This window comes from Callithrix jacchus, chromosome 2, assembly GCF_049354715.1.
Source record: "Callithrix jacchus isolate 240 chromosome 2, calJac240_pri, whole genome shotgun sequence".
NCBI lineage: Eukaryota > Metazoa > Chordata > Mammalia > Primates > Cebidae > Callithrix > Callithrix jacchus.
In genome coordinates, this window is record NC_133503.1 from 36353359 (window position 1) to 36379727 (window position 26369).

The following is a 26369-nucleotide window of genomic DNA, read 5'->3' on the forward strand; positions in this document are numbered from 1 at the left end:
TCTGAATTCCTTTGGCCACAGATAAATAAAGGCGTAAGATTCTAAAAAACTATTATTTAAGACTCAAGTAATCTCCCTCCATTCTTTAGAATTTGTCTTCCAGAAAAAAGCCAAAGTGTAGAACAAACTCCCCAGCCACCCACAGAAATTTCACTAACATCCTCAAACTGGAATTTTACCTAGACCATTTCTAAGGTGTAATGCATTTAAGGTTTCCCAAAAATAAAATACAGAGCAGGGTAGGCATATCAGTGTCAAAAGAAGTTATGTTTGGAAAGTGTAAATGAGGATCCGGTAACAGCCTTATTCGGAAGACTGGAAAATTGTGTGTGGCTGTCATGTTGGAAATTAGAGAGAAACTCTTCTAATTTTTCTAGGCTATGTAAGCCCCTCTACAGTAGCCAAATGTTCTCTTAGCCCAAGCAACATCATTTGACCTTAGTTAGCATTCAACTTCCACACTGGTGCTCAACAGTCCCTGAATTTTAAAACTTAAATACAAAGACATTTTTAGATTACTACTCACCTTCCTCAGGCCAAGCTCTTCTCTTAAGCAACCATACATTAAGAGTTCTTAATAGGAAAATTCACTGCAACAAGAAATGCTAACTGTTCTTTCTGTGGCTCCCCCTAGATTTGCACAAGGGAAAGAACAACATGGCCTTTCTCTGCCCTACCATTTCCCAGAGTTGTAGCCAGTCAAATAGTTTAATGACCCCGTTGTTCTCTAACATTGGCCCCTGGGTGAAAGCCTAAGGTGAAGGAACACTTAAGGTCTTTTTTTTTTTTTTTTTTAAACACCCAGTGGAAAAACAAACATACATTTCAAAGACTTAGAACTTTCAAGTTCTTTTATTACAAAAGTCTGTACAATGAAGTGCCAGACAGCAATGCAATTATACTGGTAGACATATATATCTATATATTATTTGTATATAGATATACAGTTTTTATTTGTACCAAAGTAAAACTATCACCAACTGCCTAATTCTATCACCTACTGCTCAACTATGACACACAATACTGTCACAGAGCGTAAGTGCCGCCATGCCACTTTTAGATATTCTACTCACAGCCAAACATTAACAATGAATAACATCATGAAGCAGCTGTTAATCCTAAAATGAAACCAGTCAGGCCACTGACTTATAAAAATATGGTACTCATATAGATTTAGCATTATAAAGAAGGAATATATTATTTAAAACATTTAAATAGTGCATATGGACATTTTTGCATGTGGTATATAAAATAAGATATTCATATAAAATACACAGTGCACATAAAATTAGATGTTTGGATACACTCCTATCTGGAGACTGAAGGAAATTATCTGAAATGTACACTGCATGACGGATTCAAATAAAAAGGATACATCTTTTGGCATTTTCAATTTCACTTTTCTAGGTATACATTATAAATAACCTAGTTGTATCAAAAGGAAACCACACAAAAAGGGCAAGATTTAGTGCTTTTCTTTATTCCCCAACTATACATTCACTACTAAGTTTTCCCAACCCCCCCACCAAAAAAAAGGCATTGCACACACAGGTGAAATGTGAAGTACTAGAACTGCTATTTATTATCAAGCTACTTCATGTGCTTACTATGTAATAGTGCCAGAAGTCTGAGGTTCATGCTTCCCTCACCTTATTAAAGGATGTTGCAAAATTTCATTTTTATATGGAACAAATTGTTAATATTAGCTAGTTAAGAAAACCATGCATGAGTTATTGCATGCAAAACATGTGTATAGTCAAAGTGAGACAATCATTGATCGAAAAAAGCACCAGAAAAAGAAAGTTAACACTTAGATTAAGCCTGACTCAAATCTGCTGTTGTAGTTAACAAAATCACCATTCCGTAACAATAATTACCAGAATGATACTGAGAGAGTACCTAAAGAAAAGCCATGCAAAGCCAAAGGAAAAAAAGATATGCTAAGATCTATATGACAAGGGTCATACCACTACATATCCTGTAAACAGCTGCTTTAAACAGCATGTGATGATTGAGCAAAGGGTGGTCCCTGACAGGGGTATTGTTGTTGTTATGTATTTTGTTGATTAAAAGTGGAGGTGGGAAAAGATAAAGATAACCTCATGAAGATACATGTGAAAATGCAGTGGTATAGCCCTTGTTAAGAACAGATAATTACTTTAGGCATAATTATTATTTTGCTGATTTAGGCCCAGTGATTGAACACACAAATCTGAGCACCATCAGAGTTCCTACATACTGACATGGCTATTTTCTCACATTATCTGAAGGTGGGTAGAGGGAACAGAGCGGATCTGATCCAGACAAATCACACCATCGCCAGCAGATAAACAGTAACTCAGGAAACAGTAACTGAAGTCCCATAGGCAGCATGTGGTATGATTCAGTTTTGTGTGTGATGTGTGGTGTGTGTTTTCAATGTACTAAGCAAGGTCACTTTTTGGTCTACCAACTGTTATCTTCATCCAGGAGCTGTGTGACCACTCAATTGCAAAATTTTGCTAACATACTACCTGTGAGAAGGTGTCACTTTGGGAATTAATAGAAAGGTATTCCACAGTAGGACTTGAAATCTCAGTTAGATTTTGGTTTTCTAGGAAAACAGAGAACACAGTTGCATATGTGCACTTTTATAAGCGTTTCTTTCAAATTTTCAGTCATTGTGTAAGAAAAAGGCAACAGATGAATTCAGTGTGAAGATTTTCCTCCAATTTTCTTCAGTAATGAGAAACAAAAAGTTGGTAATAACAAAAACCTTGTATTTCCAAAGTTCTTGAAGTTGAAAGGATAAAATTCTAGTCTTTTGCTAAAAGGATGTATCTGTAGTAGAAAACAATGAAGGAAACTGCATGTTTGTTAAGTTGGAGAGGACAGTCTGTGGTTAATATGGAACATCACTTATGCTCCCTTGAGAGGGCTTACTTACCCTCCTATCATATGTTTTGTTTAGTGGCACCACAAGTACAAAATGAGATTCTCTGAGTGCCTGACAAAATGAATTTAAGTACCAGCCAAGTACACACGATGATAAGCTTCAAGGAATACAACTGACTTTATGATATGAATTTGCAAGGAACATATTTTATATGGATTTTGAAGAATCTTGTTTGCTTATAAGAACTTCAAGAAGCCTAAGCTTGGCTTTAATTTTCTTGTACTCCCTGTATTCCTCCAGCACTGGAACACGATCCTCTTTCTGGGCATTCCTATAGGAGAAAATAAAATCTATAATGTTCTAGAGATCATCTGGAAAAAAAAGACCCAGAAGTTGTCCTAATATGAGACATACTGTTACTAAATATAAGCTCAAATAAAAAGTTGCTCTGTAAAAAAAAAAAAAAAAGATTATTGAACTAATACCCTCATCCCCAAGGAACATTTCTAAAATTTTTGATAGATTTCTCTACTGATAGATTAAATGATGCTATACTTATCAATAATCAATATAGATAACTGGAGGAAACCCAATATTTTAATAGGACATCCAGTGCTAGACTGTCAGGTCAGTGTCTACTAAGTGTTGGAGGCTACGCTGACATTTAGTTAACTGTGGCTCCAGGGAATTGAGATGTAAAAGTACACTATCTTACCTGCAGCAACAGAGTAATTTTCTAACTTTACAGTAATGACCCAATGCAATTCAATAGCTAAAGCATCACTAGCTAAAGCATCAAACTATCCTAATTATAAGCAAAGTTTTCTTCCAATAATACAATGAAATAGAAGACAATCGAGAAAAATGCATTCCTGCACTTCAGATTTTTTTAACCGTATGTGCCAACCTATACAGGAGACTCACAAAGCAAAGGGAATTAAAGTACACATATTTTGAAATTTGTAATATTAGCTATCACCTTGGTAAGATGACCCAGCTACTTAGAAAAATGTTTCTCAGGCCTGAGATAACTGTACCCAAACTTCTGGCCACCATCGGAACTAGAATGTATTTTTCTTAGTTTTAAAACAGCCCCTCCAAGTCAACTGTGCATTACCTAGTTAGATAAAGGCATGTGCCATAGTGTATTATAGGAGCCACATGCCCGGCACACTGTTACACACCTTGAAAATGGGCAGCCTCAACACACAGTATGAGCACAGTGGTCTTAGTAAAAAATAAAAAATCCAAACTAGTCGAGGATACCACTCCTGTTATGAGATCCTTTCTAAAATAAGAAATATTTCAGTTCACAACTACTCCCAAAAAGGTAAGGATGTAGAATTAAAGAATATAAAATCACTGCAACACAACCAAGCCTCCCTAGGACAATCTGAAAATAGTTGATCAAATGTTGTTTACACTAGCTGTGACTATTCCTGGCCATTAAAAGAAGGGCCTCAGAACATAAAGAATTTTTTAAAACTTTTCAATGCCAGCATCTTATCTGCACAATTTCTTTCTAATCCCATATATTTCACTATTTCAATATATGGTCAACTTGTGAGTTAAAGAAGATAGATGACTCAATTTTGTGATGCTCAACAAACCTTCCATTTTGTTGATAAAATGCTTCTTCAAATTCCCGCAACGTTTTGCGTAGTTTCTTTTTTTCAGCTCTGGCTTTCCAAAGTTGTTCCAGTAATTCAGGCCTAGAATTGAAATGGTAAGAAAATACTGAAGGGCACACTTGATTCATTATATTTTTTTTTTTTTTTTTTTTTTTTTGAGATGGAGTTTCGCTTTTGTTACCCAGACTGGAGTGCAATGGCACGATCTCGGCTCACCGCAACCTCTGCCTTCTGGGTTCAAGTAATTCTCCTGCCTCAGCCTCCTGAGTAGCTGGGACTACAGGCACACACCACCATGCCCAGCTAATTTGTTGTAATTTTAGTAGAGACAGGGTTTTACCCTGTTGACCAGGATGGACTCGATCTCTTGACCTCGTGATCCACCCACCTCGGCCTCCCAAAGTGCTGGGATTATAGGCGTGAGCCACCGCGCCTGGCCTCATTATATTCTTAACAGAGGTTCTAGTGCTGGCTGCAAATTTAAATCAGCTGAGGAACTCTTAGGTCTACAAATGCCTAAATTCTACAGCAAACCAGTTATGACAGAATAGCTGAAGGACTCAAGCATCAGTACTTTAAAATCTTGGCAGGTGACTGTAAAGTGAAGTCGGGGCTCAGAACCAGTGACATACACCATACAGTCCAAAGGTAAACAAGTGGATATAGAACAAAGAGATCAACTCTCAACTACTTCCTGTACTTTGTTATAAATCAACTGCAGATTTTATTTGTTTGTTTGCTTTTTTACAGACAGTCTCATTCTGTCACCCAGACTGGAACAGTGGTTCAATAAGGTGGCCTCAAGCAATCCTCTTGCCTAAGCCTCCCAAGTATCTGGGACTACAGGTGCACACCACCACCCCTGGCTAATTTAAAAAACATTTTTATAGCATCTGGATCTCACTATGTTGGCCAGGCTGGTTTTAAACTCCTGGCCTCAAGGGATCCTCCTGCCTCAACTTCAAAAGGTGCTGGGATTATAGGCATGAGCCACTGTGCCTGGCTAGATTTTTTTTTTTTTTTTAATTTTGAAACACGGCAATGATTTATTTAAAAATAAGAATGATGCCAAGCGCAGTGGCTCATGCCTGTAATCCCAGCACTTTGGGAAGCAGAGGCGGGCAGATCACCTGATGTCAGGAGTTCTAGACCAGCCTGCCAACATGGAGAAACCCCATCTCTACTAAAAATACAAAATTAACCAGGCATGGTGGTGCACGCCTATAATCACAGCTGCTTAGGAGGCTGAGGCAGGAAAATCACTCAAACCTGGGAGGTGGAAGTTGCGGTGAGCTGAGATCGTACCACTGCACTCTAGCCTGGGCAACAAGAGCAAAACTCCATCTCAAAAAGTAAATTAAAATGAGAATGACAATACATCACACTTAAAAAGCATGTGTCCTTTGATAAATTCTTTATTTACCTAATTCCTAAATGCTCAATTATTTAACATTAAATTTCTTGGCATATATACATTTTATTATAAAAATAGGCTATAATCACAAATCAGCATACATACATAGAAGCTGCTCGAGAACTTGACAATCGGAGATCCAGAGCCAGTTTTTCTTGATTTTCATCAATATCAGATTCAGAGTTTTCCAATGAAGACTGTATCTGTACTGCAGTTTTCAAGATATCACTTAACTCAGAGGACAGATTAACACCATCTTCTTCTTCTTCCTAAAAAGATATCCAAACAGAGAATCAAACATGCCTTGACTTTGAACTTTTTCTTTAGGGAAGGGATCAGATAATTATTTCTTTAAAGGATTACCTTGATTTCTTCAAAAAAGTGTGCAGTTTCTCCTTCTATGATTGGCTGTAACATCTGACCCCGTCGCTTGGTTGATGGAGATCCCTAAAACAATCAATAATATAGTTTTACATTTTAAGTATTCAAAGTGTCCAGTGAAGCTTCACTTCATTATGTTATGAATCTTAAACTTTATTTTCAAAGTCTTAAGCATTTGCTTTAAGTATTTTTAGGAAATGCTTAAATTTATTTTTGCTTATATTTTTATTTATGCACAAGGAAGATAATTTATGTCTAGAGAAGTCTAAAAGAGTTCATACAACAAATATTTTTAAAATTCTAAATAAGAACATACATATAGTTTAATCGGAAGCACTTTTCTTTTTAAAAATAGGTGTCAACTTTTTTGGTTTGAGGGCCATTCTCATTCTTTTTTTTTTTTAAATAATAGCTTTATTAAGATATAATTACAATCATAAAATTCACCCTTCTAAAATGTATGATTTGGTGGTTTTTAGTACATTTACCAAGTTGTGCAACTATCACCACTAATTTCAGAACATTTCATTACCTCAAAAGAAACTCTGTGCCCATTAGCTGTCACTCATTTGCCTTCTCCCCCGCCCTTGATAACCACTAATCTAAGGTCTCTATGGTCTTGCTTATCCTAAGTATTTCATACAAAAGGGATCATACAATATGTGGCCTTTTATGTCAGGCTTCTCTCATTCACCTTGTTTCCAAGGTTCACCCATGTTGTGGCATCTATCAGTCTTTCATTCTTTTTTATGGCTTAAGAGGTTACCACATATTATTTACCCATTCATCTGCTGACATTTGACTCAGCAATCCCATCACTAGGTATATATATCCAAAAGAAAACAAATCATTCTACCAAAAAAAAAAAAAAACATGCAGCCACATGGTTATCACAGCACTATTCATAATAGCAAAGTCATGAAATCAGGTGCCCATCAACAGTGGACTGGATAAAATGCGGAACATATATACCATGGAATATTATACAGCCATAAAAAAGAACAAAATCATATCCTTTAGAGTAACATGGATGCAGCTGGAAGCCATTATCCTAAGCAAATTAACACATGAACAGCAAAGCAAATACTGAATGTGCTCATCTATAAGTGGGAGCTAAACATCGGGTACTTATGGGCATAAAAAAGGCAACAACAGGGCCGGGTGCGGTGGCTCAAGCCTGTAATCCCAACACTTTGGGAGGCCGAGGCGGGTGGATCACGAGGTCAAGAGATCGAGACCATCCTGGTCAACATGGTGAAACCCCGTCTCTACTAAAAATATAAAAAATTAGCTGGGCATGGTGGCACATGCCTGTAGTCCCAGCTACTCAGGAGGCTGAGGCAGGAGAATTGCCTGAATCCAGGAGGCGGAGGTTGTGGTGAGCTGAGATCGCACCATTGCACTCCAGCCTGGGTAAAAAGAGTGAAACTCCATCTCAAAAAAAAAAAAAAAAGGCAACAACAGACAAATATTTTAAAAATTCTAAATGATAAGAACATATATATAGTTTATGTGTGGACTACTAGAGGAAGGGAAGGAGGGGAGCAATGGGTGAAAAACTGCTGGCAACTATTCTAGGTACCTAGGTGACAGGACTATTTGTACCCCAAACCTCAGCATCATGCAATATACCCAGGTAATAAACCTGCACACGTACCCCTTGAATCTAAAATAAAATTTGGGTGAAAAAAGGTCACCAGGTAATCATCACCTAAAGGAAGTTGCCATGCAAGTGGCTAGCAACATAAAAATAGCCTGAAAGCCACAGCAATCCAGAAGGTTCAGTGAATTAAGGAAATAATGAAGAATGGGCTACATGCTGTTTTCTATTTGAACCCAAGACCAATCTATCTACAGTCATACTGTCTAAAGGTTAATCTGGAGACAGCACTTAATCTGCATTTAAATATTAAAGTTTTCATTTTTCTTTAAAAATGTACACCAATACTAATAAGCATTATTTTAAGTGACTTTTTCTCATTAAAAAGATTAATAAGTTATTTTAAGAGTCAGCTTGTATCATTATGCAAATAGAAGGACATCATCATGGCCACCACAAAACTGATGCATTTTCAAAGACATTAATTTAAATGGAAAGAAACTAGACAAGGAGGCTAAATGAGTTTCTCATTCTGCTTCTGTCACTTACAGAGTAAATTACACTAGACAGATGACTCACTGCCTAAGTCTCAGTTTCATCACCTGTGAAACGATGCTATCATATTCTACCTATTGTGATTTTACTTGTCAGGATTTAATGACATAAGCATACATAAAAATGCTTACAAAAGTGTTTGGGATATACTAGCAGACATTATTAGTTACCTATTTTATATTTTAAAATCAGTAATCTCACACCTTACAATGACAATTATTTCTGCCTTGGCTGTGTATTTCCCCAATATACCACAGTAATAATTTTTTTTTGGAAGAGTACATCTTGATAAAATGAACTTGAGAAATATTGCTTGTTTTACTTACAAGGATAGGAGTGATGCTAGCTCTTGTCAGCATTTGTTTTACAAGCCTGTATCTATCATAGAGAGGCTTAACAATGTGCCTTTCTTCCCTGGTCACCTGAAGCAAGAAAAAAAAAAGAAATTGCCTAGTCATCGCAAATCTAAAATGTCCAAAACATTAAAAGAGACTTATTCCTTGAATTTCAAATGTTATATTAAATCAATAAGCAATCCCCCAACTGTAGGAAATAATGCTCAAAAACGTTTCTGAAGAATGTAGGCCACAAAAGTGATTCATGTTCCTTTTTAAGACAAAAAATAAAATCTTTTTAGCAAGAGAGATATTACCGGCCTTCCATGTTGACTTTCATAGTAAAGAAGACTCTTTTGAAGAGAAGCTTTCTCTTCCACCAAATGATCTTTGGTCATTTTCTGGAATTAAACAACAACAACACATTTTTTTTTTTTTTAACTCCACTGGCACCATTAACACTCTCCTCACTCCCACAATATAAACAATTAGGCAGGAAGGGCAAACCATCAACTGTCTAGCCCAAGTTAATGCACCCTTTGCTTACAGATTTGCAGGCAAAATTATCAGTCTCCTGTACAATTTGCTCTTATTATAATAAGTAGGTACAAACCCCTTTGATGGCTTGATTTACATTTTATCTGAATAGATTATGAATACTGGCTTGGGTAAATTACCTAAGCTCTTTGTATTAAACATCCTCATTTGTAAAATGGTAATGCTTCATTCTACCTTAAAGGGCTTTAATGAAGACTAAATGAGTTCTATGGAAAGCATTTACAACACTGCCTACCCAGCACAGAGTAAACATACATAACACTTGCTATTTAATGTTGTTGGCATTTTATTGGCATTAAGATGAGTGGGCATGCATGTGCATGTGCACACACACACACACACACAGGTTTTACAATACAATAATTCTAAATGATTAAGAAAATCTGGAAGCAGTATAGTGGAAAGATCCTGGAAAAGGCTCAACAATGTCCATTTGTGACTTCAGACTTCTCTATTAACTCAGTTTCCCCTCATTTGGGTTGGCACATTCTTTACACTCTAATACTCTTCCCACAGCTTTTAGTAGTCTAATTAGTAGAGTAGGCAATGCTTCCCAAATGTATTTGTTCACAAACAAACTCCACAGACAAATAAATATGGTAACTTCTGCATATTCTATTAATTAAAACAAATTTGTCCTCTTCATTCTATAGATCAACTATTAACACCTGAACATGTATTCAAGGCTTGGCGTTGTGATCCACACCTACAATCTCAACACTTAAGGCCATGAGTTCAAGTCCAGTCTGGGCAACACAGCAAAACATGATTTCCACAAAAAAAATTTTCTACAAAAAAATTTGTATAAACAATACCCTTGCCAGGCATGGTGGCTCACGCCTGTAATCCCAGCACTTTGGGAGGCCGAGGCAGGCAGATCACAAGGTCAGGAGTTCAAGACCAGCCTGGCCAACATGGTGAAACCCCATCTCTACTAAAACACACACACACACACACACACACACACACACAAACACACACACAGACAAACACACACACAAAACTTAGCCAGGTGTGGTGGTAGATGCCTGTAATCCCAGCTACTCGGGAGGCTGAGGCAGAACAATCTCTTGAACCCAGGAGGCAGAGGCTGCAGTGAGCCAAGATCATGCCACTGCACATCAGCCTGGGCAACAGAGCCAGACTCCATCTCAAAAAAAAAAAAAAAAAAAAAAAAAAAATCCTTTAACACTAGACCAAATAATCTCTCTACTTATGTCCAGGACTCATTACTACTACTACCACCCTGGTTTCTCACAAGAGTAAAATTAAAGATAAAAATTCACTGGATAACATCTTGCTATAATAACTTTAGATTATATACATTCAGTAGAGGATAGCTGAGTAGAGTCTGTCAAACACTGTGACTTTAAACTCAAGCTTGAATCAGTCTTAAACCAAGGATAATACATTTGAATAAGGCTGTAGGGGGTCGGGGGACATTTATTCTAACACAAAACTTAAAACTAAAAGAAAGGGCTTGGGATTGTGGTTCACACCTATAATCTTAGTATTCAAGGCCATGAGTTCAAGACCAGCCTGGGCAAAACAGTGAGCTATGATTTCCACATACACACACAAAATTTACTACAAAAAAAAATTTTTTTTGAGACTACATTTTGCTCTGTCGCCCAGCCTGGAGTAGATGAGGCGGCTCACCACAACCGCCGTCTCCTGGGTTCAAGCAATTCTCCTGCCTCAGCCTCCCAAGTAGCTGGGATTACAGGAGTGTGCCACCACATCTGGCTAACTGTTATTTTTAGTAGAGATGGGGTTTTGCCATGTTGGCCAGGCCGGTCTCAAACTCCTGACCTCAGCTGATCCACCCACCTCAGCCTCCCAAAGTGCTAGGATTAAAGGCATGAGCCACCACAACCAGCCAAAAAAAAAAAAATTTTTTTTAAGCAAAAGAAAAGAGGGAAAGTGATGAGAATGACTAATTCAGCTCTGTTGAAGGCAAAGAAAGACTCCAATATTTGGATCTTGAGAGAGGTGTACTCTGTGTTGTCAACATACAAGTTCTGCATCAGAACTCCCTATTACCTAGATAAAAGTTCACCTGAGACCATCTCCTCTTTCTATTCTCCAAGTAAATCTCATCTAATATATTCTTAGGTTGCCAAGTGCTTTGATCAGGACTGCCCTAGGCATAGGCTTTACTGGAAAAGAATAATGGCACTTCAAAAAAAAATTTTTCATTTAATCCTCATAACCACCATATCAAGTTAGTATTAATGGACATAATCACATCCATATACATTATAAGACTGTTGAAGGGACTGAGTGGCATAATGCATAAAATATAATTAGCCAATGTCTGGCATAAGCTAGGAGCTCAATAGATATAGCTATTAAGACACCAGGACAGGATTCAAACTCAGGTTGTTTCATGTTTTATTTATTTTTTTAAGACAGGGTCTCACTCTGTCACCCAGGCTAGAGGCACAGCTCACTGCAGTCCTAACCTCCCAGGCTCCAGTGATCCTCCCACCTCAGCCTTCAAAGTTTAACTGGACTACAGGTATACACCACGACGTGCACTAATTTTTAAATTTTATTTGTAGAGACAGGGTCTCACTTGGTTACTCAGGCTGGTCTCAAACTCCTAGACTCAGGCAATGCTCCTGCCTCAACCCCAGAAACTGCTGGAATTAGAGGCATGAGCTACTTGTTTGACGTTCTTTTACACACTCATCTTGCCAACTGCCTCCAACATAAATGAATGAACTCATTAGCATTCTAGTTTTTCAGTTTTATTATGACTCAATTCCTGAAGTATATGGTACTTTTGTTATGCTGACTAAAGCATGTTTTTGAATCTGTAAAGTTGGTGAGCAGATTCAGGAAAATCAGACTACTTAGATATCTCTATCCTACTATAGTAATTATTTTGTTTCAGGAATTCTGAAGGCTAATCTGGGCAAAAATCGTAGCTCAAGATTACCTTGATATCTTCTGGAAGACACCTTTCAATACGTTTTTCTTTCAGTCTTTTAAGAATAAGTTCAAGGGTTGCTTCTTTAGTTGGTTTCTTCTCCTTCTGAATGACCCTGGGCTCATCTTCATTCTCTTCATCTTCATGGTCTAGAGAAGAGCCAAAGCTTTTTGGAAGAGTGTTACTACGTGGACGTGTCTGAGGTACAAATTCTCCATCAGAACTTTTGTGTTTTGCATCTACATTTCAGAAATAAAGACAGATAAATAATAATTGGTTTTAGCTAAAATGTGACTGGGTCAAAGCATAAGCAAGATACACAACAACAAAGTATACATTAGTAGCACACAGACTCAGAAATTTCAAACCCAAATAAAATATTTAAGAAGCAAAAACCAGCAAGACAGCTACTCTAGACTCACACCTGTAATCCCTGAACTTTGAGAGGCTAAGAAAGGAGGATTGTTTGAGCCCAGGAGTTTGAGACTAGCCTGGACAACAGAATGAGACCCCATCTCTACAAAAAAAAAATTTTTTTTTGAGACAGAGTCTCGCACTGTTGCCCAGGCTGCAGTGTAGTGGCGCGATCTCAGCTCATTGCAATCTCCGCCTCTTGGGTTCAAGCAATTCTCCTGCCTCAGCCTCCTGAGTAGCTGGGACTACAGGCGTGCACCACTACACCCAGCTAATTTTTTTGTACTTTTAGTCGAGATGGGTTTCACCATGTTGGCCAAGAAGGTCTCGATCTCCTGACCTCATGATCCACCCGCCTCAGCCTCCCAAAGTGCTGGGATTACAGGTGTGAGCCACTGTGCGCAGCCTCTACAAAGAATTTTTTAAAATTAGCTGAAGCCGGGCCTGGTGGCTCACACAGGTAATCCCAGAACTTTGGGAGCCTGAGGCGGGCGTATCACTTGAGGTCAAGAGTTTGAGATTAGCCTGGCCCACATGGCGAAACACCATCCCTAACAAAAGTACAAAAGTTAGTCAGGTGTGGTGGCACACGCCTGTAATCCCAGTTACTTGGGTAGTACAAGGCAGGAGAATCACTTGAACCCAGGAGGCGGAGGCTGCAGTGAGCCAACATCATGGGAATACACTCCAGCCTGGGTGACATTCCTGTCATTCTGTCTCAAAAAATAAATAAATAAAATAATTTAGCACGGTGGCAAATGCCTGCCTGTAAGTCCCAGCTACTTGGGAGGCTGGGGTGGGGAGACCACATTGAGCGTGGGAGGCTCAGGCTGCAGTAAACCTCTTGGTTTGCCCACTGCAATCCAGCCTGGGCAACAGAGTGAGACTCTATCTCAAAAGAACAATAAGAAAAAAGAGAGAGCAAGCTATTATTTTTATATCCTTAGAGAGCATATCATAGAATAAAATACTCTGGTGAGTAACATAGGAGATACAGAGGAAAACAAAACAGACATGGTCCCTGTTCTTGTGGAGCATATATTCAGGGAAGGAAAAACAATAACCAAGTACTCAGATTAGTAAAATAACTTTAAAAAATGCTACGATCTATAAGTAAGATAAAACAGGATGGAGTCACAGTGCTAAAAGGAATATAATTTGTGGAAGAACAACTACATTGGATGGGACTGACAAAAGAGACCTCTCTGAATAGTATCATCCTGGTAAAATATGGAATAAGGAGTTCTCCTAGCACAGAAGATTTAGTAGAAGGGCATTTGTCCCCAGTGAGACAACAGCCAACGAGGAGGTTCTAAAGCTTGGCAAGTTTGAGGAACACAAAAGAGATATGAAAGTGATCAAATTGGCCAAGGGCAGAGTGTGCAAGGCCTTGAAAGCCGAAGTAAGGAGTTTTGACTTTATTCTGGGTGGAAGCCCACTTAAGGGCTTGAAAACAAGAGTAACAGGACTTTTTATTTGTTTTTCTTTCCCAGACAAGGTCTTGCCCTGCCACCCTGGCTAGAGTGCAATGGCACAAATATGGCTCACTGTAGCCTTGATCTCCTGGGCCTAAGTGGTCCTCCTGCCTTGGCCTCCAGAGTAGCTGGGACCCAGACTAACATGATTTTTTTAAAGATAATTCTGGCTACCACGCAGCAGATGGGCAGTAAAAGTGAAAGAAAGTGGGAAATTAGGAGGCCAATGCTAGACAATTTAATGGTATCAATTACTAATACAATCAAGGTAATAATTTTCACTGATGACTGGAAACTGGCATTAAACATGGAAATCTTTAACAGAAGTGTAGGAGAAAATTAAGAATATTCTAAAGAGAAGTTAAGAGAGATTATCTTAGCCGGGCATGGTGGCTCATGCCTATGATCCCAACACTGTGGGAGGCCAAGGCAGACATATTGTTTGAGCCAGAGTTTGAGACCAGCCTGGACAACATGGTGATACACCATCTCTACTAAAATTACAAAAAAATTAGCCAGACAGCTATTCAGCCCAGGAGGCAGAAATTGCAATAAGCTAAGATTGTGCCACTGCCACTGCACTGAGATAGTCAAACCCTATCTCAAAAGAGAGAAAGAGAGAGAGAGAGTGAGAGATGTTATCTTAACCCCAAGAATATACACTCCGTAACAGTAGGGACTGTGTCTGTCTTGTTCACTGTTATATCCCTAGTTGCCTACAAAGTACTTAGTACTTCAGAAATACTAAAAACTTTACTGGGCCTGGCCCAGTGGCTCATATTTATAATCCCAACACTTTGCAAGACCGAGGTGGGAGAATCACTCAGGCCAGAAGTCTGAGACCAATCCAGGCAACAAAGCAAGGCCCCAACTCTATGCAAAATTTTAAAAAATTACCTGGGTGTTGCAGTGCATGCCTGTAGTCCTAGCTACACTCTGGAGGCTGAGGCGGGAGGATCACTCGAGCCCACCAGTTCAAGGCTGCAGTGAGCCATGACCATACTACCACACTCCAGCCTTGGTGACAGAGCAAGATTCTGTCTCAAAAAAATAAAAAATATTTTTTTATTTTTATAGGCTAGGTGTGGTGGCCTACACCTGTAATCCCAGCACTTTGGGAGGCCAAAACAACGGGTGGATCACTTGAGGCTGTGAGTTTTGAGACCAGCCTGGGCAACATGGCAAAACCCCATCTCTACTAAAATTGCAAAAATTATCTGGGCTTGGTGGCATGCCCCTGTAATCCCAGCTACTTGGGAGGCTGAGGCACAAGAATCACTTGAACCCAGGAGGCAGAAGTTGCAGTGAGCTGAGATGGCGTCACTGAACTCCAGCCTGGGCAACCTCTGTCTCAGAACAAAACAAAACAACACAGCTTTACTGAGTAAATTTAAGTGAATAAACCAAAGTGATGCTCTAGATAATAAACCCATATTTGGCACAGACAAAGTAGTAATTATTAAAACGTATACTTACTAAGCATCTACAAAGTAAAAATACTTCAACAATTACTATACTGGGTTGATACCCAGAAATGCAAGGCCTAGTTTATCATTCAAGAGTTACAATTTAGTCTTTGTGGTATAAACGAGTCACTGTGATAAGACATTCTTAGTCTTAGATGAAAATACCTACCAAAAAATCTTGGTGAAATATCCACCAAAACTCAAGGCTGCTTAATATTTGAAATGTATTTCAGATAAACTTTATAAACATCAGTTCATTTACAAATATACAATCTCAGGTATCTTTCAAAAAGATATTACTAATAAAAACACAATAAAGACATTTAAAATATAATACAGAACCATAGTACTATACTATAACAGTATTACGGTATGCAATTTTGACCCTAATAAAAGGAAAAAAGGTAACTTTTATTTTTGTCAAACTGCTTAAGATTTAAAATTATCAAAAGTTTTCATTGTAATTCTTAGATATCAATATAAAGAATTTTTTACAAAATGGCACATAATATACCTTTAATTTGCTTCCGCAGTTTTGTAAGCTCTGTCATCCATTTTAATACCTTTGGATTGGCAGCAATATCACTGTAGGAGGGCTGAAAAATTATAGAGCAGAATCACTGACACTTGTGATAAACAATAGTTATGTTAATTTATATCCAAATAATATTTTACAGTTGCCACAGAAAAGACTGCTCAGTTCTTATTTCATCTTATTTTAATTAAATAGGGCAGGATATTAAGTCAAGTTCTCCCAGGGCAGGGTCTAGTAACCGGCAGAAGCCGTATTTGAATATGGGTCTTCTGACTCCAAGTACCAGGACTCGTTCACTTCACATGCTCTAATTAATAAAACTCTCTTTCCCTCCCCCATTTCATCCCTCCTAAACTCCCTCTCCACCCCACTTGGTACTTGTGGTTTTTGATAAAGCAGTAATACCAGTAACATGATTTGTCGATGTAAAGCACTTGCTTTAAAAATTCGAAAAGCTGTTTTGCCAATGGAAATATAAAGATGCCATGGTGCAAATGGCACGAATACTGGCCTGGAAGTCAGGAGGCTGAGTTACATAGTTTCAGATCTACATAATCACTATTCCTCTGGGCATCTCAGATTTGTCACCTTTCTCACACAGATCTAAACTAATGCTCTCGAAAAATCCTCCTCTCAGTTCTAATATTAGATTTCGCTCACTAAGGGCAATGTTACAAACTTACCTTACTATTTCTTTCCCTTTCAAACTGTTCCTCAAATTGCCTAATTTTTTTCTGAAGTTTCTTGACCAACTGATAAGGTGTTCTGTCGTCTCTCTTTTCTTCTTTTGAACTAAAGGATGATCTTCGAATTCTGAATTAAAACATAAAGCCAACACTGTAAGTTAAATTTTCAAGTACCAACACTGTATCTCTTATTGCCCTGACATAATACTATTACCAATAAGTATATCTTTAAGGTAAAAATAATCCCTAACACTAAAGGACAGGTAGTATAAAGAAACACTGTAGTGTTATAGACCACAAATTTAAATAAATCAAGTGGTAATTAAAACAGTTTGGAATCATTTAAAACTGGCTTGGACAAAAGCAGAAAAGAAACAAAGATACCTAGCAGCTCAGCACTCTTGTAACTGTTCAAACCTCATAGCAAAGTTTTTGACATTCAGATCCATTAAAGGCTTTGATTTAAAAAAAAAAAAAAAAAAAAAAGATTAGGACCTGCTCGGCACCACTTGCTGCTTCCTTTACAGAGCTCTGTATTTCCACGATGAAAACATAAATATATGAATACACCATGAGAAAAATGTCTATTTGAGAGCAAACTTCGAACACTACACCTCAATGAACTCAGTAGGGTAAAAAAAAAAAAAAAAGTTATAAAAATGTGTTCCATAAAATGAGGGAGAAAGCTCTTGAATTCTAGGTTTAGAAAACTAAATCTTCTTTTTTTGAGACAGAGTTTCGCTCTTGTTGCCCAGGCAGGAAGACTAAATCTCTCAAAAGACTTGGGTATATAACAGGAATTGCCTCTTGTAAGTACATAAAAATCATATACCTAGTAAAAGATAGTGCTTTAGATGAGGAATCCAACTTTTCTGGATCATGCAGAAAACGCTGGCTTTGCCCAAAATCTAAACTGCGGTGTGATAATACTGGAGGACAGTCCTCTTCCAAGGGGTGATGATTCATTCTTCCAGCTTGTGGAGACAGCTGAGCTTCTCCAGACTCAGAGTCCTCCTGCCAAGACTTAAAAGCAGGAAATGGCTCTATAAAACAAACACAAAGAATAATACCATGGATCTCTTGATTCCACATGGGAAGAAAAGTCATAAAATACCAGCTATGTGTTCCTTAAATCATATCATTATGTAGTGGTTCATATAATAATATATATATATACTTATTTAAAAACAAGAGATACTAGGATCTCCGCAAAGCCTACTACAGTTTAAAATTATTCAAGCTTCAATTTTTAGCCCAGAATTCTGGATTTTTTTAGATGAGGTTTTGCTCTGCTGCCCAGGCTGGAGTTGAGTATCATGATGGCTCACTGCAGCCTTGACCTTCTAGGGTCAAGTAATCCTTCCACCTCAGCCTCCCAAGTAGCTGGGACTTAGTAGCACTTGCTACTACACTTGACTAATTTTCTTTTTTTGTTGTTGTTAGAGCTGAGGTCTCACTATGTTGGCCAGGCTGGTCTTGAACTCCCAGGCTCAAGCGATCCTCCCATCTTGGCCTCCCAAAGAGCTGGGATTACAGGCATGAGCCACAGTGCCCACCTCAGAGTTCTATTTTCATATAAATTTAAATTCTGAACCCAGTGGCAAAGCAAGAAAGGACACTGTCAAGCTCTTTAATTCTAAAGATGTTACTTAATATAATTCTGAACTTGTCTAAAGATGTTTTATTTATAAATGTTACATTTCAAGTAGGGGAAGAAAACTAGAAACAGCTTCTTAGAAATTTAACTTAAAAACCAAATGATACCAGGTGTATGACCTATCACTCACTGTCAAATAGCTATGTTAAGAAAAAGTGGGAGCTGTTCCCCATGTTACACAGAACACTCACCAAGTGGAGCTCTCTGACTCTGGAAGAATTCTAACATCCCCAAAGGTGGAGCTAATTCACCTGACAGCACCTGGCTTCTAATATTAAACTGTGGCGGTTATCTTCTGTTACAGGATTCCTTTGTATGATATGTATTTCAGTAATACCTAAAAGTATTACTAAGACAAAACTTAACAGCACTAGGGCTTCTTAAGCACATTTACCTTACTGCAGTTATCTTGTATGCTCTCAAATGAAAGCTATGTTAATACATTCGGTGTCTTTGCAAATATAATGTTTGGTTACATACAGAACACATACAGATCATACACACAATCCACAAATATACTCCAAATACAAAATTAAGTACAGGAGGGGGAAAAAAATTCCCATCTACACATTAACTGTCTTTTGTTCTTTTTTCTTTTCTTTTTTTTTTTGAGACAGAGTCTTGCTCTGTCACCCATGCTGGAGTGCAGTGGCACTATCTTGACCCACTGCAACCTCTGCCTCCTGGGTTCAAGTGATTCTCCTGCCTCAGCTTCCTGAGTGGCTGGGATTACAGGCACTCACTACCATACTTGGCTAATATTTGCATTTTTAGTTGGGATGGGGTTTCACCGTGTTGGCCAGGCTGGTTACAAACTCCTGACCTCAAGTGATCCACCCACCTCAGACTCCCAAAGTGCTAGGATTACAGGTGTGAGCCACCACATCCAGCAGGTTTTTTTAATGACTACAATTTAAAAAATTGATGTTATGGCTATTAGCAATAGCAAAAATGAATACAAAGATGGCTTGACAGTGTCAAAATTCAAGAGTGATATTTTATTTTATTTTTCCTCACACAATAGCTAAGAGCGCAGTTTTAATAATTTAGTTTAACTTTATGCATTAGCCATTTAAAGCATTACCTTTCCTTTCAAAATAATAAGAACATAATTTAGTTTGTTTTTGAAGTCCAGATCAATTTGATAATTAAAACTGAGTACAAAGCGTGCAATCCCACAATAAACCCAACAATAAAGTGATTTTCAAAGCAACCCTTGTACCTGTGTCCCAGAAAATAAGTAACGGTAGTAAACATTTTATGAGCAATGTCCTATTTTAAGAAAAGACAGAAGTAACAACAAGTTCTTCTGGATTCACTTTTAACCCAGAACAGTTTTCCTAAGATATGGGGACAGCAGGAGAAGGGCTTAATAAAGAGACAAACAAAGTGAACCATAAAAAGGCAAAAAAACTAAACTATGGTGAACCATACTTACCCTCCCCATCTCTCTGCAGATGCATTGTTTTGAAATCAATGAGGGGAAAAGTGATAAGGCATGACGCTAATAAAATGGAAAAAATGGCAAAAAATACTAAAGTGAACACACGGCACAGTCAGAACAAACCATACACATAACACAAAGCCAAAGATACCAAAAACATTTCCCTAAAACCAGTTAGGCATTCTGCTCAAAAACCTTATTAAAAGAAATTACCACTAACTAGATTTTAACAAATACAAACATAACATTTGCATTTCAGTAAGCAATGCAAAAAAGGGGGAAAAAACTCAAAGTAGTGCTATTTTACCCAAACATAAAACTGAAGAAATGGAAATTCTTAAGCAGGTTCTGTTTGAAGCTTTTCGGTATAAATGATTTTAAAGAAAAAAATCTCCCTTAGTTTGCTCTTTGAAAAAATCCTACTGCATTTCATTCCAGAGATAGCAGGAGAGAATGTGACGATGGTATCCACTTCCATTGAAAGTCAAAAGTTTGTGAACAGCTGCTACAGATTCATACTGGTGACAGTCATGTGCTACCTGCTTGCTACCTACTGCATTCTGCTGACTATTTTGCTCCTCCTTTAAGGGAAAAAAACAAAACAGAAACCATATACTTAGGAATAGTGACATAGGCCTCTATTTGGAATCATCCCACTTCTCTACAGGGTCACATCAAACAAAGCATATCTGTGATTCCAAGGTATCCAGGGTCTAAAGTAGGTTGTTTCTTAAGTAAATAAGACTTTTTCATTTAGAATATCCTAAACTCCTAATTGTGGAAAATCAATGTTTGCATTAGTGACAAAGTTGGAAGGAACAACATGGTCTACTAACAGCCACTCTACCAAGCACATGCACAGTTCATGGCTGGGAAGTTCACTCAGGTGTCTCTAACCATTGGCTATCTGAAAGTCAGGAACCCCTATTTGTGGAAGAACAAGAAGGAGACCTTCACAGACTTGTTAAGGCTGTTGAGCCAGGGCAACTCAGGCATTGAAAATCAGGCATCAGTAGCCTAGAGGTTACCTCCTTTATCTATACCAAGGTATAGGTGCTGGATTCTGACACGGAAAAAAAGATAGTCTGTATCCGGTTCTCTTTGGGGGAGACTCAAGAACACTGAAGCTAGACAGAGAATGTCCATTCTCTTCAGACAATGAAAACAACTGCTCTTCTATGCTTAAAATTTAATCAGGACTCCCAGGCCAAAGATCATAAAGAACTAATTATCTGCATCTTCTAACAGGAAGAAACAAAAGTGCTTTATCAGAATCCCAGCTGCTTCTTTTGAAGACTCACTTCCTAGCAAGGCTTTAAGGGATGGTCTGTCAACCACCACTCCTTTTGTTTTAGCCATAGTAAATAACAAAAAAGAACATTAATCTCCAACTGCCACCAGTATGCTAACAAATCCCCTAACACTGGGAAAAGCATCTTCATAAACTCTAAGTGTCCTGAATAACCCAAACAAAGCAAATGAAAGACAACTTCCTAATTTAGTCTAAGTTAAAACAGGTATGTGACTGGGGATGCCAAACATCTAGACCTATATAAAAAGGAGGCTGGGGAGGAGACAGCAATAAAAATTGGCACAAACAATGCCTTGGTTGGGGGGGGGTCCTAAAAAAAAAAAAAAAAAAAAAAACCACACACACACTCCATTTGCAATCAGGTGAGTACACTTAGAGTGCCAAAAGGAGTCCATGGCACTGGCATTACAATTCCTGTTATTGCCAGCATATGTCAACAGATAACTTGCCAAAGGTGAGACAACCCAGGGATCTTCATCCAAGTGAATGAATATGCAGCTCTGCCTAAGATTCTTGAGTTATCTCATTGTCTCTTTACCAAGGTGTATGATCCAGAAGAACTCCTAGATCCAAATTTATTGCTTGTTTCCCACCCCCATTCAACATTTTATTTGAAAGTTTACAAATAGCAAAATTGAAAGAACTTTACATTGTATATCCATATACCAATCACAATCTACCATTAACATTCTACTATACTTGCTTTATAACATTTATCCATCACATTAACCATCTTGTTTTTTTCAAGGATTTCAGAGTAAATTTCAGGTACCAATAAATTTCCCCATAAACACTCCAGCATGCAAATCATCCACTGAAGTTCACTATTTGTTCACAGTTTTTGATTCTCTTGAAGTAAAAAGAAAACTTTATATACAAAGAAACACAAAAATCTATGCATCTGCTGACTTTTGAGAAATGCATACACCCATGTTGTTTGCTTGTTAATTTTTAACTTCTCTCCTTTGTGCAAATTTTTAGCATCCCCTGCACCATACCTTCATAACCTAAGACAGAAATATAGGAATATGGTACAATATTTGTTTAGAAGTACCCTTGAAGGTCATTTTTCAAAAAAGTATTACTGATCATTCTAATGGCAAGGTAATTATACACACTCTGTTTAAATTGGTGAGATCCCTATGCCTTAACATACTGGGCTTTCAAAGACTGGGAGATAGCACCTGACTTTAACTATTAGCAAAAACGTAGGCTGGGTGACTTTTTTAAAAAATCAGTTATAACATCCATTTTCAAAGCTGCTGATGGATCAGATAAGAAATTCTAGTTCTAGTTCATATGAGATGCTGCCCCATAATCTCAGTGTGTTTCACTAAAAATACCCACTTGCTCATCTAATAAGAAAGGGAGAACAGAAGATCAAGATGAATAAAGTTATCCAGAAAAGGGTTGTACTCTTATCATTGCTTAGGGTAATTTCAGTTACAAATAACATTATCAGGAAAACAATGTGTGTGGGTAAAATTACCTTCCCATTTATCACCATCAGAAACATTCTTCAGATCTAAATGTGGAATATGGACACATGCTGCTTCCCCTTGAACACCAACACTTTGACCTCCTGGTACTTCTGTTTCAGTGTTGGCATTCAAATCACATATCTTGCTACTAGAATCCTGTATTTTAAAATAAAGAATACATTTCACAACTACGGAATTTTTTCACGCCCAGCTTAAAGATATCCAGCACATATCCATGTGTAGTCTTCACTGGTTTACTGTGCCTATATAGCCAACTGTCCCACTCCCACTGTGCAAACTATTTTCAAATAGAAAAATGCAGTTTTATAGTATGTCTCATCGGATGATAAGTTTGGATGCCAAATTCAGCAAAGTGTTTTCGTAACCACGTTTCTTGTGACCAAAAGTGGCAAAGTAAGTTGCTGTTTAACTGTAAACTATTTGATAGGAGTATTTACATTTAAATATTTAAACCTAGCTAACCCAAGTTAAAGACCAGACATAACAGACAGTTTAAACCTAGGTAAGTTTTTAAAGACTAAGATAAAAAATAGTTCTTACCAGAATCAAGTGTGACAATTTATCACTGTCAAATAACAAATATTCTTCCCTAAAAATACAAGTAAAGTTGTTAGTATATTAAGAATAAAAAGGCTATTATCATTATATATTTCTTACCTAGATTCCTCTTCTCCACAACACAGTTAGCATTTACTACATATGAAGAGAAAATGACAACTGGACATATGCCCATTCTTTGGAGCCCTGTATCTGAAAAACCACACAATACTGAAAAGATCCACAGAATCACTTTGGGTTTAGAAAAATCAAGTAATTGTTCCCTATTCCACTCCACACACCACAGCAAAAAAGAAAAACTTTTATAAAATGAAAACTGAAATCCACAGTAAATAGAAACACAAAAGGATGAATGTATACAAAGATTTTATATAAATGTTTTAACCAAATAAACAGCTCTATTCTCTCCACTCTTGAGACTTCTAAAGACTTTTTAAGAAGGTATCACTGTCTTTTACTTTAAATCTGTTTTCTATCACAAGGTTGCTACTTCCAATCAAAGAAGGTTACTACTTCCAAACCTTTTCCTCCTCAAAACATTCTAAAGGGAAATTTAAAAAAAATTTCAGTTCACCTTTTATTTCCTCCAAAAAACTAACCCTTATTTAGAACAAGCGTTACAGCAAGCTGTTACAAATAATCCATACCAATTTTCCAGTCAACAGAGCACCTGCTATTATACAATAGATCATTAATATGTCTACTACGGAAAAGTTCTTTTCCTCAAAGGCACTGTGGCAATTTACAATGACACATCAAGATGTAACTTCTAACTGGCCATAACAGAGTATGCACTCAGGAGACATGTCTTGATCTAAATATGGCAAGTCATTTTCTCATATAGATAATTACCTTATTTTTGCTGAGCAGAAGAAATGAACTCAATGCTCTGATAAGTTTAAAGGCATTCCTTTGCTTAGAGTAGGAGCAAATGGTAGGATGAGTAAATACTACTTAAGTGGCCTAGAAGACCTAATCACCTAAATTTGAGAAACATGATATTAAACATACAAAATGTAATCCATGTAACCAAGGTACTCTTTGGATCTAATAACAAGTTTGCAAACCTATACAAAGTTGAAATTGAAAAGGAAAGAGCTTTTTCCAAAAACAACAACAACAACAACAACAAAACAGAAGAGTCCTCACTATATGGGTCCTAAGTGTTCTACCAAATCCAGATGTTATCATTGTGGGGGTGCCTGTTAATGCCATTAATCCTGTATCTTCAGCCAATAGCTCCAGTACTCGCTAGGCTGGAAGAGGATGATTCCTGCTTCCTAAGAGGAAGCACAAGGAACTGCTGTAACCAGGAAATCTGTGGACCTTCAGAGTATGGAGAAGCTTCAGAGACATGGCTCCAAAGAATTTACTTACCCTTTAAGAACTGGCTTCCTACTTATAATTAAAAGAAACAATGAAATTAATACAAATACATCCTGGCCAACAGGCTGTCAGCAAATTAGTATGCTGTCTGGGATCTCTCAATATTTACAATCTAGCCTGCAACTTCATTACTGAAGTGTTTTCAGAATCGCAAATCATCTTCCTAAAAAGTTATACTCTACTTTTTGGCAGCATCTTGAAGACTGATGCAAAGGGTAACAAGAACCCAAATCTTACTTTGTGACTTAAAACATTCTAGAAAGCTTCTACTCAAAGAGACTATCTATTGAGACTCTACATTTAGTCGAAATACTTGTTGCCTCCAGTATTTCTCTACCATTATAGCCAGTCAAAGTGTAAAAAAGCACCAACTGCCTAGGAGTGTACTGAGACATATCAAGGATAAATTCAAAGAGGAAGAAAAACATTCTACACATATTTGTTGAAACAAATACAGTATCTTTCAGTTACTATACACAGTTCTAAGACCATGAATTAACTCACTGATGAATATACTCAGAGTATCAGTAAATTCCCAATTGTTCTAAAATCAACTGAAAGGTTTAAGCAAAAAGGCTATGTGTTTTTCCCTCTGAATGTTTTCCAAGTTATAACTACTGTCTGTCTGAACCTGTATAAATCCAAATATTTATATTTAATATCCTTTATGCCTACCATTAAAACAAGAAGCCGGTTTAAGATTACCTAAACTATATATTTATAATGGATAATCATCTTAAAAATTCACCTTAGAAATCTGTGAAGAGCTCCAATTCTCAAAATGATTAATTAGCAACAACAAGAAAAAATGCTTACCTCTCAGGACAGCCATCTTCACTATCACCATGGTCACTGCATGGCTCTAACAATATGCCTACAGACTGACAAAAAGAACACCACCATGTATTAATGGAGCTCCCAATACACAGATAAGAGAGGAAGTTGCCAATCTAAATTAGGATATTAGAATATATGTTAGTCAAACACCCCTCATTAGCTATCATTTATAACAGTCTATAGGACTTAGATCTCTTTTTACAGAGAGTAATTTATCTTCCCTCAAAACCTAAGTCATCTGAAGTATGGCAGGTACTCTGCATTTCTTTCTACTCTATTAGGTATCATCACTACTATCCTTTTTCCTTAGAATTCTCTCCTCCAAAATGATGGTCTTCTGATCCTGCTTGCCAACTGCTGCTTGCCTTATTTCTCCTCAGCCACAAACACACAAGTTTGGCAACTTCTTGTAGGTAAAATAAGAGTTATGGAGGACTTTGTATATTTGAAGTAATAACTATTTTCCACAAAGAAAGTCTCCACATGAGAAAACTTTCCCATTTTCCAATGAGCTTAGTGACACCATCTCATCCCTATTTCCCCCAAATTAAAAACCTACCAAGTCTAATACAAATACCCAGAGAATTACTACAAAATACATGAACTTTTGGTGTTTTCGACGATCACCTCTCAAATCAACAAAAGGTTTTGATACTTCCTAGACTCTCCGATTCTTCTTTAGAAAGTACCACTTGTTCAGTTTTGTTTAGCATGAAAGGTCCATAAGACTGCAAAAAAGCTATTAAGATACTAGTCCCTTTTCAAACTACACTTCTCTGTGAGGCTGTCCCATAGGCTTCAACAAAAACAATG

General features: G+C 37.5%; 2 protein-coding genes across 43 annotated transcripts in view; one reads left to right on the forward strand and one right to left on the reverse strand.

Moving 5' to 3' along the window:
- The window catches only part of PKD2L2 (polycystin 2 like 2, transient receptor potential cation channel), a 44584-nt gene extending 41376 nt beyond the window's left edge, over positions 1-3208 (forward strand). For all 11 annotated transcript variants that reach the window (XM_017967907.5, XM_035292121.3, XM_035292124.3 and 8 more), the window contains one exon: positions 2951-3208. The gene's annotated coding sequence lies outside the window, so the exon portion shown is untranslated. The remainder of the gene's footprint in view (positions 1-2950) is intronic.
- The window catches only part of FAM13B (family with sequence similarity 13 member B), a 117624-nt gene continuing 92088 nt past the window's right edge, over positions 834-26369 (reverse strand). For 17 of the 32 annotated variants that reach the window (XM_078359895.1, XM_078359816.1, XM_017967858.4 and 14 more), the window contains 14 exons: positions 25536-25600; positions 23316-23364; positions 22763-22910; positions 19956-20021; positions 17693-17903; positions 16858-16987; positions 16154-16235; positions 12294-12523; positions 9109-9192; positions 8783-8878; positions 6284-6367; positions 6026-6189; positions 4486-4587; positions 834-3206 (listed from right to left, as the gene is read on the reverse strand). In XM_078359895.1, coding sequence (XP_078216021.1) covers positions 3083-3206; positions 4486-4587; positions 6026-6189; positions 6284-6367; positions 8783-8878; positions 9109-9192; positions 12294-12523; positions 16154-16235; positions 16858-16987; positions 17693-17903; positions 19956-20021; positions 22763-22910; positions 23316-23364; positions 25536-25600 — 1635 coding nt within the window. In that variant the 3' untranslated portion in view covers positions 834-3082. The remainder of the gene's footprint in view (positions 3207-4485; positions 4588-6025; positions 6190-6283; positions 6368-8782; positions 8879-9108; positions 9193-12293; positions 12524-16153; positions 16236-16857; positions 16988-17692; positions 17904-19955; positions 20022-22762; positions 22911-23315; positions 23365-25535; positions 25601-26369) is intronic. The other 15 variants (XM_035292117.3, XM_078359922.1, XM_078359888.1 and 12 more) reach the window with 1 other exon arrangement.